This window comes from Talpa europaea (assembly GCF_964194135.1).
Source record: "Talpa europaea genome assembly, chromosome: 10".
In the NCBI taxonomy this organism is placed as follows: Eukaryota; Metazoa; Chordata; class Mammalia; order Eulipotyphla; family Talpidae; genus Talpa; species Talpa europaea.
The window spans coordinates 104,867,803-104,886,864 of NC_140077.1; the positions used below are offsets into that span (position 1 = coordinate 104,867,803).

General features: G+C 40.5%; 1 protein-coding gene across 3 annotated transcripts in view; it reads left to right on the top strand.

The window, feature by feature from the left end:
* Positions 1-9,756, top strand: part of FBXW7 (F-box and WD repeat domain containing 7) — a gene marked incomplete at its 5' end in the record, with an annotated part of 81,270 nt that extends 71,514 nt beyond the window's left edge. For all 3 annotated transcript variants that reach the window (XM_084244957.1, XM_084244959.1, XM_084244958.1), the window contains 6 exons: positions 535-671; positions 1,940-2,053; positions 3,421-3,602; positions 5,870-6,095; positions 7,939-8,149; positions 9,181-9,756. In XM_084244957.1, coding sequence (XP_084101083.1) covers positions 535-671; positions 1,940-2,053; positions 3,421-3,602; positions 5,870-6,095; positions 7,939-8,149; positions 9,181-9,449 — 1,139 coding nt within the window. In that variant the 3' untranslated portion in view covers positions 9,450-9,756. The remainder of the gene's footprint in view (positions 1-534; positions 672-1,939; positions 2,054-3,420; positions 3,603-5,869; positions 6,096-7,938; positions 8,150-9,180) is intronic.
* Positions 9,757-19,062: the final 9,306 nt, after the last annotated feature.

The following is a 19,062-nucleotide window of genomic DNA, read 5'->3' on the forward strand; positions in this document are numbered from 1 at the left end:
AAGGATGAATAATAGCCCACTATATGTATACACCACGTTTTGTTTATCCGCTCATCCATTAGTGGACACTTGGGTTTCTTCCACCTTTTGGCTATTGCACATAATGCTGTCAGTGGTATCTCTGTGTATAAATAACTGCTTGAATCCCTTCTTTCAATTCTTTGGACTGTATATTCCATCAGTGGAATAGCTGGACCATAGGCTGATTCTATGTTTTATTTTTTTGAGGGGGCACCATACTATTTTCCATAGCAGTTATGCTATTTAGTATTCCCACAAACATTCCAATTTCTGCACATCCTCACCAACATTTCAAAGAACCATTTTTAAAAAACATATACATGTATAAAAAATATATAAATATAAAAACATGCCACACAGAATGCAAATTTTATGTTGTTTCATAATAGCAGTGTTAGAAATTGGACAGTGCCATGCCTTTTGATGGTTTTGAGCAAGGGGGAAATGAAATATAAAGTATGTAATTTGTATTACTGGGGAAGGCAATTATGCTCTTTAATCCTTAAAACTTAGGTATTGATGAACCATTGCACATCAAGAGAAGAAAAGTAATTAAACCAGGTTTCATACACAGTCCATGGAAAAGTGCATACATCAGACAGCACAGAATTGATACTAACTGGAGGCGAGGAGAACTCAAATCTCCTAAGGTAACTGAACTCTTGCTGATGTTCCAGAAGCCGTTACTTAGTGTTAGGATCTGATGTATTCTCTTACTTCTTGGCAAGCAGTATAACTTGGTACCTGTCTCCTGTAGGAAGCAGACAATATATTTTAAAATAATTGAAAGTGCAACTGACAGTATTCCTCTATTGCTAATTTCTCTAGTCTGGCAGCTAATTATACTTGCGTAAAAAGATGAGTTGCTTTACATGTTGTTCTATCTTATATAAGTAAAAATTTCTGAATATCATGTTGAATTTTGTGTCTTATACATTCTTCCTAAGGATTTGCTCCCTCTCTGTCATCATAGACTGAACATGTTTTTTTTTTTTTTGTTTTTTTTTTAAGATTTATTTGTTTATGCATACAAGAGCTGGGGTATAGGCCAGAGATGCTGGTGTGAGAAGATTCACCAGAGACAGAGTGGGGAACAGAACAGGCAGACTGACTGAAATACACTGCTGAGGGGAGCAGCAGGCGAGACAGGAAAGGTCTGCTTCGCCATGTGGGTTTCTCTCTGGCTGGCCAGGGATTGAACTCGTGCTGCAGAGGCTGTAGATTGCTCCACAGTGCGGTGCTTAACCCCTTGCACCACCAGGGAGGCCCTGAACATGATTTTTTTGAGGAGAGGGCATGTTTAGATTTTCTGGTGATTTTTGTTGTGTTTTTATTTTTATAAATTTAAGCATAATTCTGATTTTTTTGCCTTACAACTTTTCAAGTGTATAAAGAGTAACAAAATAGATGGAAATTATCGATGCTTTTACAACGGAAAGAAGTAAATTGGGGAGATACTGTTGTATTAATTTGACATATATGTAATATGTGTATATGTATATAACAATATGTATGTAATATTATGACATGGTTTTTGTTTTAAGCTGAAAAAGTTAATAATTGTTGTTATTCTTCCTAGTAAGTGTTTTTGTTTTTATGTATCAAAGTTGCAAAAATTCTTTTGGTTTGAACAGATAAAAATAGATTATTTAAAATTCATTTGTGTTTGAACTATCTTTGAGGTCCTGAGGTAATAAAATTTTAATAGTTGGTGTCTCTAGTGTAAATAAAAATATAGAGACAATAAAATGTTTAGTGCTTGATTCACCAGCTAAGAAAAATGATACTTCGTATTTATGTAAATTTTGATTCTAAAAATAGGCTGCAAATTGCTGTTCCTAGTTATGACTTCATTTTTCTTTCCATCAGTATTTCTAAAAACATAATTTAAGAAGATATCTGCACATCTGTCTTATAGGTGCTGAAAGGACATGATGATCATGTGATCACATGCTTACAGTTTTGTGGCAACCGAATAGTTAGTGGTTCTGATGATAACACTTTAAAAGTTTGGTCAGCAGTCACAGGCAAAGTAAGTACTTCTTCTTCACTTCACCAAGTCACCGTTTTGTGTGCAGGTTTCCCCCCCATCTGAAAATAGAGTGTACTTTCTTGATATGAATCATTGGGTTATTTTTTGGGTCTGGAAGGCTATTACCAGACCCAAAAAATTACCTACCATATCATACACATAGGAATGTTTAGAATTGAATATGTGGGGAAACCTGTACATCATTGGAAGGATCATCTAGTGATTGCTTTTTGACCCTAACTTATTTTGATAGCAGAAATATCAGAGCTTCTAATTTAGTGTTTTCCTTGATATGATAATGTGTTTCTTATGACAGGAATGTCATTAGTTTTTTCATTTAAATAGCTTGTCTGTATTTTTGACTTAGGTGTATTGAGATTGTGCAGATAGATGTGCTTTCTCTTTTTCCTGGCTTAATTTTTCTACCTTTATTAGCCGCCTATGTTATAACTCCTCCCCTTTGAATCTTTTTCAGGAATATTTGTTTTTTTCTTCTTAAACTCCTTGATTGATAGCCTACTTATAGCTTAGTGGTTAAATAAATCCATTTTGATTTAGACATCTTAAACCCTGGGAGTTAAGCAGACCAGGTATTTATATAGGAGTTTGAAGAAAAAGAGCAGTCCAGGCAATCAGCTTGACTGTATACGACATTATACTGTAATGGTTCTCTAATGATTGCTTTTTTTTTTTTTTTCATCTATCCAGTGAAGAATATTTTCATGAATTAAGTGATTGATCACCTAAAAAAACATCAGAAGAAAGTGTGTGGGAAAAAGATCTATGTCTTTTAAAATGTCTTATAGCTTGTTAACTCTTGGGGCAACGATCTTCTAAATATTCCAAGTCAGATGTTAAAAAAATTTTAAAGCAACTTTATATTTCCATACTATAGTATTAGTTTTGGATTTATTTCAGGGTTTTAATGTCTGTCTTTACTTGTCGAGAAGTACTTTGGCCTGGCTTCTAATTACTGCCTTGGGGCAGATTCAGATGAATCGTGGTATGTAGCCACACCCAACACTGGTTTTCTTTCACTGAATCCATTCCCATGGAGGAAACCAAGTGGTAACTCTAGTATTATTTCATCATAGAGCCAGGCTAAAGCTGTTCTAATTTACTGTGAAGTATTTGCTTTCTGCATACTTGTTCCTCAATCGTGTGTGCCTTTATAATGTATAATACAACTGAACAAAGAAAGCAGTAAATAGTGATAGGATCATGTTAAATTGATGTGAAAAATCATTTTCTGATCTGCCAAACAATCTGATTGAGTAAATACTTTCATTCCAAATTTTAATGAGCAACTGAAATGTTATTTAAATCATTTTTCTTTCCACCCAAAAGTAATCATCTTGTTTTTCCAGTGTCTAAGGACATTAGTGGGACACACAGGTGGTGTATGGTCATCGCAGATGAGAGACAACATCATCATTAGTGGATCTACAGATCGGACTCTCAAAGTGTGGAACGCAGAGACGGGAGAATGTATACACACCTTGTACGGACACACCTCCACTGTGCGCTGTATGCATCTCCATGAAAAAAGGTGAGGGGACGTCTTAGTGCAGGGGAATTCTCCCTCTGTTACTTGCGAATTTGGGACCTTCTGTGTAGAATTAAGCTTATATAATACTTAAGTGTCTAATAGCAATAATGTGCTCTTCAATTATTCTTTAATTATTACACTTCAGATGTTTCTACACTAAGAAGGCAATTACGTATTGCCTTAAAATTGGAGGTTTGCCTTTGAATTTCCTTTCTCATGTAGTAATGTTGCTTCCTTCTTGAAACTTTACACTATGTAATCTTGAATGACACCTTTATTCTACATCTTCGATGACTCATCATCCTCCTCAAAAATATGGTTCTCTCTTTTTTATTGTTATTGTTTTTACACTTGTGTTAGAGGGACAAATTCGGTCATTCAGGCTTCAAAATGATGATCTTTAATTACTCATCCACCTTATCTCCCCCTCCCCCTCACTCCATCATATTCTTTATTTTTAAGTACAAGGTGAGGCCTGTGGGTTTTAATTTATTCTCTCATTACCTGTCACTTGAACTACCTTTCAAACTTGGTCTTCTCACCTTTTACACAGCTGACAGAAAACCCTGTCCTAGCAGTAATGGTGGCACTGCCCTCCAGGGACCTTTGTCGCCTGCTGAATTAAGGAAGAAATCCTCAATCCAGTTTTCAAAATGGCTTCAGCCAAACCAGACTGCTTGCCTTTCTTCCTCAGTGCCTTTGCCCTTGCTTTTATCTCGTTCTACAAAAAGCCTCCCTATTAAAGTCCTTTCTGCCTTTTGTTGGTTTGTCTTCATGATACCCCTTTTAAACAAAGGTGATTTCCACTTCACTTGTCAAAAAAAGGTCTCTCTAAAAGGTTCTTACAGTGAATACTCTGTCCTTACCTTTAATTCTGTCCATACCATGTTCTTTATGAGGAGACACTACATTAAGCTGATTTCACACTAGATTTGTAATATGTGAAGAAAAGTACCTTTTCATTTGTAATTTGAATCTATTTTGAACAGTGTGCTCTACTATTAAAATTTGGAGGATTGGTATCAGGAGACCTTGCAATTTCAGTCTCCATTATGTTCTGTCTTAAATCTCTCTGTGCTTCCATCTTATGCTCTTCCAAATGTGGAAACTATAGCCTCCCTTTATCTCTCAGCAGTGACATAAAGATACCCGAGTTTTCATCTCTCCTTTGTAATCCAAAGATGGTTGTAGTAGTTGTATCACTTCAGTCCTCAGAAGAATATAACTTTAATAATGTGGGCCAAATTTTTAAAGGGATTTCTGTTGCTTCTATATGTGTATCTTCTAAAATCTTTAGATATTAGTTTCCCCATAACCTACAGGATATTTGTAAATATAACATGAGCAAGCTTTGTCTGAGAACACAGCTAAGCTGGTCAATTTTACCAGACTATAAGGTGTTAAGCACATCTCTTGATCTGTTTAAATTCCAAATTCTGATTTGTTGAATAATCTCTGTTGAATTTTTTTTCCCTAATTCCAAAAGGACTGTGTGTTTATAATTAAAAATTTGAGAAATGGCAGAAAGAATTAATTAAATTAATTTAAATTAAATTAAATTAAATTAAATTAATGCTACCACCCAGAATTCCCCTTTAACATTTTATACATGTTGCCCACATTAGCATTTTATTTCTAAAATCAAGATCTTAATGTATATATTTAGAACTGGCTGCTGCTACTTCTTTCTTAAATATACTACAGCAGTTCTCAAGCTGTTCTGCCTAACCCCATGGTGCTTGCTACTCAAGCTGTCACAGGTAGGGAAACAAAACAGGTGGAATTTGACTTCCAACTTCCCATCCCAAATGTTGAGTACAGCTCAACTTTTACATGTGTATATGTCAAGGTTTTCCATAGGATTTTTTTTTAAAGATTTATTTATTTTTATACAAGAATTGGGGTACAGGTCAGAGATGCGGGGGATAAGAGGATTCACCAGAGAAAGCAGGAAACAGAACAGGCAGACTGACGAAATACACTGCTGAGGGGAGCAGTGGGCGAGACAGGAGAGGTCTGTCCCTGCCATGTGGGTTCTGCCTGGCCGCCGGGAATCAAACTGGTGCTGCAGTGGCTGCAGATTGCTTCATAGGTTGCATCTTAACCCCTGCGCCACCAGGGAGGCCTGGATTTTTTTTTTTTTTTTTTTTTGGTGAACAATTTTATCTCTTCAAGAAAAGTTTAATAGCTGTTGATTTTATGGATCGTGTTTTCTCGTGTCGTGAAACATTCTAATACATGTTTTTTCTGCCCCCCTCCCCCCACAGAGTTGTTAGCGGTTCTCGAGATGCCACTCTTAGGGTTTGGGATATTGAGACAGGCCAGTGTTTACATGTGTTGATGGGTCACGTCGCAGCGGTCCGCTGTGTTCAGTATGACGGCAGGAGGGTTGTCAGTGGAGCTTATGATTTTATGGTGAAGGTGTGGGATCCGGAGTCTGAAACCTGCCTGCACACGTTGCAGGGGCACACGAACAGAGTCTATTCATTACAGGTAAGAGAGCCCGGCTCTTCCATCCTGAAGATGCACTGCTGGTGAATCATAAGATTGTTTTACTCAGATTATCACTGTCAAATTGCTGATCCAGTACAGTCCAAAAAAAGATGAATCAAATTATCCTACTGTTTACGTATACTTTAAAATTGGCGTAAAGAGATCATAAATTTTGAAATTACTTAAATGATGTGTTTCAATCCATTTTCCCATTAAAATACAAATATTTGTCTTGAAATCTCGAGACTTTGGAGTACTAAGTTTTGCTGTATTAATTAATGGGTAGATAGTCTCATACAAGAATTACTTGGATTTTTTTTTTTTTAAACGATTTTTATTTATTTATTTATACAAGCACTGGGTACAGTCAGAAGCGCGGGAGGGTGAGAGAATTCACCAGAGCCAGAGCGGGGAGCAGAACAGGCAGAAGGACCGAAGCACACTGCTGAGGGGAGCAGCGGGCGGCAGGAGAGGTCTGCGCGCCATGTGGGACCCTCCTCCAGTGGCCGGGGAGCAGCTGGGGATCGAACCAGTCCTGCAGAGGCCGCGGCAGCTTCGCAACCCAGCGCTCAACCGCTGCACCACCGGGGAGGCCCAAGAATTACTTGGATTTTAACAAACTCTTTAGCAGAGGATTCATTTGGCCAAAAGCTGCCCCTTTGCCTTGATAGCTGCAAGTTGAGGGACGGTGTAATTGTGATTCCACCCCCTCCCAAAGTGGGAGCAGCCTTTCTGCTTCAAGCTGCTCAGACACCAGGTGGGACTCACTGACAGAAGTGAATCTGACAAAACTGATTCTGGGGGGTTTATTTTTGAAACTGACATCCTTGACTCAATGGCCATATTTTGAGATAAATAACTAGATTAATAGCAGGTTTTGAAAAGGGATCTTATCTTATATTCTGAAAGGCAGCATTTTTAACTCAAAGATATTTCCTACTACTCTCTTTAACAGTTACCGCCCATTAGTGATCAGCAGGCTGGTACATAATCCCAACGCTGACAGTGTTGTTTCTTAATTCATGGAATACTGTCATTGTCATGAAATACTGACACATAATAAGGGTGTTTGTTAAATTAGAAAATGTTTTGAATTTGGAAGAGAATTGGCTGCAGTTCTTTTTATGTTTTATGATATGCTCAGAACCTTAATGGTTATAATATTCTCATTTAAATAAATCATTAGGTTGAGAAAAGAGGTAGCAACATTTTTACAGATCTCCTGGGAACTGATAGATTATTTATTGACTTGTGGCAGAGCCGGGAAGCTGGAGAAGAGGGCCTCTCTTGTTTTTGTTAGAAGATGGTGCTACGTCTTCTAATTCCAGATATAATTATCTGCTGGCACATTTCCTAATTAGCTTTAGGTTCTTGTAAATGGAAGTTTTATTTTACATAACAATTTTTAATGGAATTTACTTTTAAACATTGAATGTGATCTCTAGCACCTTTCATGCCTTTTCATAAACACACCCTTTCTCTCAAGCTTTGTCATAGTTTCAGCTTCCTATTGGGAAATAAAACTCCAGTGGCAAGGCTTACTGAGTCACCCATGCTGTGTAGTTACTAAATGTGACCAGCCAATTTGAAAATGTGTTTTAGCTTTTTCTGTTTTCTTTTTAATTGTTTCTGCATCTTGTCTGAAGCCACTGACCATAGCAGTCAGCGTTTCTGAGAACACACACTGTAGACGTGCTTGATCACCTGCACTTCACCCTGGGGCTTCATTGTGCTCCTGGCATTAAATGAGTTCCTTGTGCCCTCCCCTCACCCATTAGGGTAAGGTCAGCAGCTAATTCGAGTGTGTCTGTCCTTGTTGTCTAACAAGCTATGTTTTTCGTAGTTTGACGGCATCCATGTGGTGAGTGGATCTCTTGATACATCAATACGAGTTTGGGATGTGGAGACAGGGAACTGCATTCACACGTTAACCGGACACCAGTCGTTAACAAGTGGAATGGAACTCAAAGACAATATTCTTGTCTCTGGGAATGCAGATTCGACAGTTAAAATCTGGGATATCAAAACAGGACAGTGTTTACAAACATTGCAAGGTAAGTATTGTCTGCTGTTTTAGTTGTTTCATTAAAAATGAGATCTTTAGTCAAAAGAGAATTTTGCCTCACAAAAAGACTAGAAAGCTTCATACAAACTGAAAATGCTTATTTTAGGTAAGTTTATGAGCATTTTCATTTCTGCTTGACAGAACTAGGCTACCCTTGATAAAGTATTTTAAATTGTGTCTTGATACAAATTTGTTTAATCACTTCTGTATGCAATGTTAGCTCTGTCTGACCATAAAGAGCAATGTGAAGAAAGATCTAGATGATAGCACAGAAGTAGCAGATTCATTTTGTTTTTGGAGTGATCATGTATTTTGAATTTGTGATCCAATTTTAAATTGGATTGAAGAGCTACGTTACTGAAAAAAACAAAAGCATCTCTAATCTGACAGAAAATTGCTTTTGCCTTGACTAGGACGCTTAATCATCTGCTTGACTTGGATGGGGAGGAATAATAGCAGCTCCTAAAATCGAGGAAGGAACGTGGAAACCACTGACATTAAATGAGGCGTGGCACGTTGCATGTCATGTCACGATTAACCTCTTTTTCTTGGTCGGACCCTTAGGAAGTGTTTTTTTCCTCCCTTTTGACTCATTGTTTGGTCTCTTCCTTGGGATGTTTGGAATCGTGTCCATTCACCTTCTAGCTTTGGTCACTTTAAAGTGCTCGGCTAATAGACCTTTCATGTTCGTTTGTCCATGAGCAGAAAACAGGAAGCTGGGCTGTGTGCATCACCACCAGGACACGCTCTCATTCACACAGCCAGGAGACAGACTGTGTGCTGGGAGCCTAACCAAGCTTCCTGGAAGACAGGACTCTTGGAAGTTAATGTTTCAGTTACATAGAGCTCCCAGATTTTCTTAAATCCCCCGCGGATCCCAGGATACTCAGCACAGTTTCTAAATATGCAGCATTTTAAATATTTCATTTATTGTAGAATGTAGAAGCCTGCAAATTACAATGTAACTAACCCATGGCCATGATTTCTAACCAGTGATGGAATTCCTTTGGTCTTGCCTAGGTCCTAACAAGCATCAGAGTGCTGTGACCTGTTTACAGTTCAACAAGAACTTTGTAATTACCAGCTCAGATGATGGAACCGTAAAACTATGGGACTTGAAAACGGGTGAATTTATTCGCAATCTAGTCACATTGGAGAGTGGGGGGAGTGGGGGAGTAGTGTGGCGGATCCGAGCCTCAAACACAAAGCTGGTGTGTGCAGTTGGGAGTCGGAATGGGACAGAAGAAACCAAGCTGCTGGTGTTGGACTTTGATGTGGACATGAAGTGAAGAGCAGAAAAGATGAATTTGTCCAAATGTGTAGACGATATATACTCCCTGCCCTTCCCCCTGCAAAAAAAAAGAAAAAAAAGAAAAAAAAAAAAGAAAAAAGAGAAGAAAAAGAAAAAAAATCCCTTGTTCTCAGTGGTGCAGGATGTTGGCTTGGGGCAACAGAGTGAAAAGACCTACAGACTAAGACAGAAAGAGGAAGAGATGACAAACCGTAACTGACAAGAGAGGCGTCTGCTGTCTCATCACATAAAAGGCTTCACTTTTGACTGAGGGCAGCTTTGCAAAATGAGACTTTCTAAATCAAACCAGGTGCAATTATTTCTTTATTTTCTTCTCCAGTGGTCATTGGACAGTGTTCTTGCTGAAACGTCGTTACAGATTCCGCTAGCCTGTTCTTTAACCACTGAGACCTAAAAAGGAGCTGCAATAACATCCAAACAAGTACTGGTTGACTTTCTAATTAGAGAGCTCTGCAACAAAAAGTCATTTTTCTGGAGTGGAAAAGCTAAAAAAAAAAAAATTATTACTGTGAATTGTTTTTGTACAGTTATCATGAAAAGCTTTTTTTTTTTTTATTTTTGCCAACCATTGCCAATGTCAATCAATCACAGTATTAGCCTCTGTTAATCTATTTCCTGTCGCTTCCACATACACTCTTCAATGCATATGTTGCTCAAAGGTGGCAAGTTGTCCTGGGTTCTGTGAGTCCTGAGATGGATTTAATTCTTGATGCTGGTGCTAGAAGTAGGTCTTCAAATACGGGATCGTGTCCCGCCCCTGTACTGTACTCCCAGTGGCCAAACTTATTTATGCTGCTAAATGAAAGAAAGAAAAAAAGCAAATTATTTTTTTTTATTTTTTTTCTGCTGTGACGTTTTAGTCCCAGACTGAATTCCAAATTTGCTCTAGTTTGGTTACGGAAAAAAGACTTTTTGCCACTGAAACTTGAACCATCTGTGCCTCTAAGAGGCTGAGAATGGAGAGTTTCAGATAATAAAGAGTGAAGTTTGCCTGCAAGTAAAGAATCGAGAGTGTGTGCAAAGCTTATTTTCTTTTATCTGGGCAAAAATTAAAACACATTCCTTGGAACAGAGCTCTTGTTGCCTGTTCTGTGGAGAAACTTTTCTTTTTGAGGGCTGTGGTGAATGGATGAAAGTACATAATGAAACTGACAAAATATTTTAAAAAATATATAAAACACAAAATTTAAATGAAGTTGCTGGTCAGTCTTAGTGTTTTACAGTATTTGGGAAAACAACTGTTACAGTTTTATTGCTCTGAGTAACTGACAAAGCAGAAACGACAGTTTTTGTAGTAAAGGCGTCACATGCAAACACACGAAATGAATGAAAAAGTCAAATGGTTTGCCTCATTCTCCAAGAGCCACAACTCAAGCTGAACTGTGAAAGTGGTTTAACACTGTATCCTAGGCGATCTTTTTTTCCTCCTCCTGTTTATTTTTTTGTTTGTTTTATTTATAGTCTGATTTAAGCAATCAGATTCAAGTTGGTTAATTTTAGTTATGTAACAACCTGACATGATGGAGGAAAACAACCTTTAAAGGGATTGTGTCTATGGTTTGATTCACTTAGAAATTTTATTTTCTTATAACTTAAGTGCAATAAAATGTGTTTTTTCATGTTAGTATGCCTGTTTCTTCCACAGAGATAATGATACTTCATTATAAATATTAGGGGTTGTCTCCAATATTTAAAACATCAAACTCGGTTTCTTTGCATTCCCTTCACGTGACGTGGGAGTCAGCCCTTCCGGACTCCTCTTCTGTGCCGCAAGTGCACATCTGTATCCTTAGACAACCAAGGACATGGACATTGTTCTTGCCTCTGTAATATTGGGGTGTACAAATCTCAGATGTGGATCCCTCGAAGAGTTACAAAACATTGGGGATAGTTACAACTAGAGCTCCTATAGAAAGTTCTTTTTTAAAATATGACCACATATTGAGTACTCATTCGCCAGGCATTTTCTCTGCACTTTCTCTGAAGTGCCAGCAGTTCCTGAGAAGTAGGTGGTATTCTCTCCAGTTTATGTTACTATTGTTTAATTATTGAGGTAATGCTGGTTGGATCTCTGTTTTGAAGAGGAGAACAGAACCGTAGCTCAGACTGATTAAGCTGATTTGTCAGAAGTGAACAGAGTTTCAGAATTCAAACTCATCCCCGGTAAGAAGAAAGAATCTTTGAATTTTAAAAGACTAAAGCAAGGTTTTGGGGAAAAAAGTCAATTTTGAGGTGCTATTAGACTCTTCTGCCACTATTTTGTCAGTAAATCTAGTGTAAGTGAAAAAAAATGAAGTTTAGTTATTCAAATTCATGTAGCCTCTTAAATAGGCTCACTATTTGCAGACCACATATACATATACATATAGATGGGGGCAGGGCAGAGAAAGCTCAAGATTCTAGGCCATGGATGAAAATTTGAAAGTTTGTGAAAATGGACGCTACTTAGGTAATAAATTTCTTAGTCATAAAGAGTGTGTTCTTTATTCATCAGGCCTCACTCTCCCAAAGCTGCTAAATCAGAACATCTGGGAGTAGGTCCCAAGAATCTTACCTAAATCACCAGGTAAGTTGAGAGTTGCTGCCTCAGATACTGTTCTAGTACATTTGGTTGTTTCATTCTGAGTCCACAGCCCCTTACAGGCACCAGAGCATTACGGTTAATGGAAAGGTCAGAAAAGCGACATGGTTAACCCCCAGGCAGAAGTTGTACTAGGCCATGAAGTGGAGGCCCGCACCACTGCTGGCCTTACGCTGACCCAGACCTGGCTGCCACCACCGCTGTGGTTCTCACTGAGGGCTGTGAACCACCAAGAAAAAGTTGTAATTCTGCATGGTAGTCTTGAAACGGTTTGGTTTTCAATAATGTAAATGTGGCTCCACTATGACTGAAGAAAAATATTATTTTTAGAAATCAGTTTACATAATGGAATAGCATGAGTTCATGCCTGTGCAGACAAAGTCCTGTAGTTAGGAGACCTTCATCAGATTCTTCACCTCATGTTTCCTCATCCCCTAGTTTGTAGAGACTGCTCACATCCTAAGGTGTGGGAATTCAACAAAATTATAAAGCACAAAGCACTTAGAGCTCAATAAAAGGTAAAATGGTAACTTATTATTAGAACTTAAAGAAAATAGACCCAGATAATTGTAACTTTCTATATTTGGAAACAATTGACTATGTTTGTGACTCATTCAGGTACGTAATAATAATAGCATTTCTCTATATATAGCAATTTACATTTTTACAGTGGAATCATAGATTCCCGCTTGAGTCTTACAGAAACTTTGTGAGATTGGCATAGAGTCTATCAATGGTTTCTTATATACTTAGATGCTTATTAAATACTCCTTTATAAATAAGTAAATAATCTTATTACAGTGGATCTGTTCCTGAGAGAGCAAATGTTAATGTCTCTTTAAAGGAATTAAAATGTCGCTAAAGAAGGGTCACAAAAGGGGCACTGTGTTGTGACCCCTTTAACGAAGAAACTCTCCACCTAAATTTTTAAAGCTGTTTTTTTTTTTAAGATTTATTTACTTATGCATACAAGAACTGGGGTGCAGGCCAGAGGAGCGGGGTGAGAGGATTCACCAGAGACAGAGTGGGTAACAGAAAAGGCAGGACTGAAATACACTGCTGAGGGGAGCAGGGCAAGACAGGAGAGGTCTGCTGCTCCATGTGGGTCACCTCCCTGGCCAGGGAATGAGGATCTGATAGAGGATGGAACTTGTGCTGTGACTTAACCCCTTGCGCCACCAGGGAGGCCCCTAAAATTTCAAATCTTCACACAGGTATACAGGCAGTCCCCATGTTACAGATTCCCCAAAGATCAAACATTGCCTGAAACTAAGCAGTAAGACAAGAGTACCCCATCAAATCCCATAGCAGGTGTGGAGTAAATACTTGTTGAATTGAGCAAAGGGGATTTACTCTCCCATTTTTAAAAATTGGAATTGCTTATAATTTTGACACTTTGCAACTCCCTCACTGAGATTTCAATAACCACAGCTGTTTCGTAATTTGTGGCAGCCAGCACATACCAAATGGTTATGTGTTCCAACGCACCTATTTGTTTGATTTCAAAGAGTAATTGGTATTTATTTGTATTAACTATTTGTAAGCCGTTTTGTCAACAACTCTTGAGCTAGTCTGTTCCAAAGTCTCTGAATTGGTTAGAGGCCACAGTCAAAGAATAAAAGAAGACCCTGTACTTGTCTTCCCTGAAGTGAACAGGGCAGAGGGTGTGCATCCTGCGCCCCCTTCTGTGATGTGCCCTTGCTTGTAGGAAATGGTGCTGAGTTGGGGGAGGAAGGATGCCTCCAAGGAGCCTGCCCACCCCCTCCCAGCTCCTGTGTCTCCTTCCATTCCACCCCCAACTCCCTCAAACAGGAAACAAGCTTCCTGGCCTAGCAGGAGTGGGTTCGCATTCCATTCTTGCTGATTCCTTCCCCCAGCTACAGCTTTGTGCATTTTCCTTCTTAGTCATCTCCCACCCCCCCCATAAAAATCAGCTTGGTAAGCCTGACTCCAGCAGATTCATCAGCCAACAGAGGATTCAGCCATGCTCTCCCTCAGCAATTCCAGGAGAACCTCCTGTTTTGTAGAGCCATTTGCAATTCTACTGATACTAAAAGTGGTTGAATGTTGCTGATGAATGAATTGGAATAAATGCCTCTGACGCAGGTTGCTTTAGTGTTCCCTAGCTTACTGCATTTTAACGTGTGTGTGTGTGTGTGTGTGTACGCACGCACTTACACAGGAATCCATTGGAAACTGAGGTTAAGCTGCTTTTGTTTAGTTAGTTAGAACATCATGTCCCTTAAGCCTCTGCCCTCTTTTTCCATGAAAGATAAATTGAGCCATAGGAAGGGAAGGTGGTAGTGACCACGAGGAGACTTCTAAGTCTTCCACAACGGAAGACTCACCTCTCTGAAGAGGGTGCTGGGTTTGTGTGTGTACATACAATGTTTCTGAAATCCTAAAACGAAGCAACCATATGGAGACTTGAAAAGTTGTTGTGAAATATTTGATTTTGGCATTTTCAACTGCCCAGGAGATGGATCTTAAGTTAGATCCAAAGAGGCTGCACAAGCTCTTACTGGAGTGCATAGGCACTGATTTGAATTGCAAACAAACAGCACAGCATTGTTCACTGGCCAGCTTGTCTCGTTACCCACTCGATTAATACTAGTGAGGCCCAAATGAGTGAGGTTCTTGCCAACATCGCTGTTCTCTCGCCCTCTCTCTCTAGGTGGAAGAGACCAAGTAAAGGTGATTTCAAAGGTTCTTCAGGGAAAGGGGAAGAATCAAAAGCTCAAAATGCACCTTTCCCCAAAGTATAAAGTATAAATACTGGATCCGCTTCTCAGGAAGACTGATTGCTCCGACGAAAAGCCTGGCGACTTCCCAATTTGCCATTGAGTGTAAAAATAGCCGAGTTTCTATTTCAGATGATCTGATTTGCCCCAGGATTCTTAAGGACAAGGAACCACTGAGTGGACATTCTGATGTTTCATTCTTTGCTTTGAAATATCCATGGCAAAACCTATAAAGGCTACTTACTTTTCAGTTTTGTTTTCAGCAGTCATACTCTGCAAAAAAACAATTGTTATATTAAGCAAATCAGAGGTTCAAATATACTGATCATAAACCACAAAAAAAAAAATCCCCAATTTACTTTTTTGAGGAGTTTCATAGATTATAAAAGAGACATCAAATCAGCACACCCCAAAAAAGGGAAGGTTACTTGCAAGACTTTTCAAGATTCATATTGATGAAACCCATTAAGACTGCTAAATGCAATCAACAAGACATTAGAGTCCCTGCTTCCCAGAGCCTTTCACATTGAGGATGCTCTAAATTTCTGTAGAGCCAGTTTGCATAGCTGAGTCCTCAGTCTAAATGACAGAATGCGGGCCTCCCCGGTGGCACAGCGGTTGAGCGCTGGGTTGCGAAGCTGCCCGCAGCCTCTGCAGCGCTGGTTCGATACCCGGCGGCTGGGCGAGGGTCCCACATGGGGCGCAGACCTCTCCTGCCGCCCGCTGCTCCCCTCAGCAGTGTACTTCGTCTGCCTGTTCTGACCCCCACTCTGGCTCTGGTGAATTCTCTCACCCTCCCGCGCTTCTGACTGTACCCAGTGCTTGTATAAATAAATTAATAAATAAAGCCTTGTATTTAAAAACAAAACAAACAAACAAAAAAAACCAGTGTTAAATGAGAGAATGCGGCCCCCTGATTCTTTGAACACATCCTAGATTGCCAAAAAGCCCCCAGCCACAGACATTTCGTTTTTGTGCTTGGCGGGTTGTGGTCTTTGGGGCCCATAGCTACAGGCTATTCATTCATGCATGTCCCACTGTGGCTTTTTGGCTGGCAACCTAGACTCTTAGCCAGATTCCTGAAGGTTTCAAAGCAACGAAGAGACTCCTAGCAAGTTTTTCTATTTTGAGAGCTATTGAACCTGTCAGCCCAAATCACCTGTTCATTGAAGTTCAATTGAAATTAACTTGTTAATTTTTTAAGTCATCAGTGACTATTCCTACTGTATATCCTCAAATTTTAAGTATGTGTGAAGAGATGTGCCTAGTACCATCATCCTCAGTGAATTTTTGAAGATTAAATTAGTTGCCAGAGGCCTAGGGCTGAGTTTAATCAAACTTTGGAACCAGAGCCCCAGTGAAAAAATCTCTTAAGTGTTGACTTGCTGCTTCAGGACAGAATCCCCATGCAGTGCGCCTCCTGCAAATGTGACATGGACTCCTCTTGGAATCCAAGTCTCCTGCTTTGGTGAATGCCATTCTTTCAAACTCCTGGAGAGGCTTCTGACTAGCCAGAGCCCACCCCCGGCCTCTCCCTTCTCCTCCAGCCTCAGGACTGAGCCCACACACAACTAGTGTTCTGTCTCCTCAGTCGGTGAGGCGTCATCGCAATGGGGAGAATAAATTAGAACTAAATTAGGCTGCGACTCCAAGTCCTGGGAGCATGACTGCGGAGGAGCATTACGGGGTGTTTTATGTCTCCACTGCTTGGGGGGGTGGCCTCCCACATCAGTGCCTGGCAATCTGGCTAATTGGTGCCCAGAAGGAAAAATCTGGGGAGAGGGCAAGTTTTGCAAAGACAGAGTATCTTCTTTTAGTTGTGTGCACCTCTAATAAAAAAAAAAAAAACGAAAAAACTTACGGAATATTCTCAAATTGTTAAAATCTTGCACTTCCCTCTTTTCCCTTACACTGGAGAAATCCAAATGAGGAAACTTCCTACTTAAGATAATCAGCAGAGGAGAACAACAGATCAACTTGGGCTAATATCAGTAGCAGGGAAGACCAATTAACAAATTCATGAATTGTGCTGTTTACTCTTCTATTCCTAAGGTTAATTATGCGATCAAGTAATAGCTTCTTGCCTTGATTACGGGCCCTTAGGAAATAAAAGTGTGTTTCTACCCGGCAAGTATGTTTGCATTTCAGTCCTGCTTGGGTAGCCCAGGAACTAGGCTCAGCAAATATCAGCTATCTACTCCATCTACTCCCTTATAATCAAAGGAGAGGGTCTTCATTTAAATGGCCTCCAGACTCAACATGTAAACAGAAGCGTGGTTCCTACAAGTGCTAACACCCACCTGTGCATACTTTTCTCTCTCCACCTTGGAGTATTTATAGAGTCAGTTTTTTTTTTTTTTCCCCCACACCCCCTGGAGTCAGTTCTTTCCAGATGCTGTAGACTGGAGAGTGCTGAGTGGCAGGTCTTTCCCCATTACTCCCCACTGCAAAGAATGAGCAACACCCAGCTACTTGGACTTAAGGGTATGCACAGGAAAAGAAGGCAGCATCACCCACATCGCCAGGGGTCCTCTCTGCAAGCCTGTGCAGCTCCCTGTAACAATGGCAGCTTACATTTTTGGAGGAATTATCCCCGGGCAGGCTCCTCATGTGAGGTAGATACTATCATTATCATCCTCTCCCCCTTGCATGTGAGGAAAGGCATGGACCAATTATGCTAATTGCCAAAGCACCTAACATCTAGTTAAGCCACATTTGAACCCACTGGTCTGGCTGCAGAGCCTACATATTTAACTATCAGATGCTGCAGCTTCTTCCTTGAACCCCCAATTTTGGGTCCCGAATATGCATGTCATGCTAGAGAGCAGTGAGTTATTTCAACAACACAGAGAAGCAACTTGACATCTTCAAGTCAGGGGCACAAGGTACCCCTTCTGCCTACAATCCCTTCTGATAAATCTGATCAAAGCAATCAAAGAGAATGTTTTCCTTGATGCTGGAAGTGTTACAGAGATGCCCAGGAGCTCTGGGCTGGCCAAGGCTAGACACCCAGGGGTGCTGGTTGAGATGGGTTGTCTTCATGGCGATGCAGCCAAGCTGGAGGGAAGCAAACACAGACTGATGAAGTGGAGTGATGACGAGAGTTAGCTTATGGGCTCCAACAGGGACTCGCAATAGGATTTTTCAAATTCAGATCAAAGCGTCCAATTGATAACGTGTTTCACAAGAGCATGGGTGTGTCTGGCTGCAGCGTGCAAGTGAAGTACGAATTCGCGCTCTGCTGCATATCCCGGGTTACCCCAGGTGTGTGTCTGTGAACACTGAATGAGCCAGGGTGAGATTGCATGTGCACACACGCATGAATCAGCAAGCTACAGGCCATAAATGCCTTCGCCCCCACCCCCCTTGCTACTCCTCCCTCTGTGTACCTGAGGGGGCTGCCACCTTGGCTCGGGGAAGTGCAGGGGGTCAGGCCACAAGCGCACTCTCCAGGTTGTAATGAACGTGAAACCAGGTAATCCAGGGAAAGAGACTCCACATGTGATCCTCAGGTGAGCAGCCTCCCAAGCAAGTCCTCAGACACACAGATCCTCAGGCGCCATCCCAGACCCTCCGATTCAGAATCTTATTTAGCCTCCAGGTCATTCCATCATCTCAAATATGGAAGTTTGAAAAGTCAAAGCCAAGGTCACAATTAGTTGTAATTTTATGAACCGAGATCATCGGCCAGCAAAGAAACCTCAGCAGCAGCACAAGTTTCCCGGCGTAAAGGGGACAGAGGAGTTGAGCTGCCAGGCCCATGTTGGGAACCGCCCCCGCTCCACTGTTCTGCATTTTCCAGGTTCCCAAAGATGGAGAGAAAACACCTGAAGAAAGCAGCGGAGAATTCCTGGGAAAACCAGTGAGGGCAACAAACAGCCAACCAGCGTCTGCTTTTGTGCCAGGCAGCGAGGGAAGCTGGCAAGTCACGCCTAGTTCTGAAATTAGGAAAGCCTTTCAAAAAATATTTGTGTTAAAAAAGCATAACCCACGCTGCCTGGCAGATCACAACCTTTCATTTAAGCACTGCTCAAAAGCGAGTCACCAGCCCCGAAAGGGCCAGTCTCCTTTGGAAGTGTGTTTAGAATGCAGAGGGTTTGCGATGAGTCTTGGGAAGGAGCACATTTGACTGCCGAAGTGTTCAACCTCCCAGGTACTTAGATATTTCACAGTGAGAGCTGATGTTCATTAAACTGTAAGCAAATTAGAGTTCAAGCCAAAGATATAAAGGAAGACATAATTGGTGGATAGGAGCCATCCACCATGGT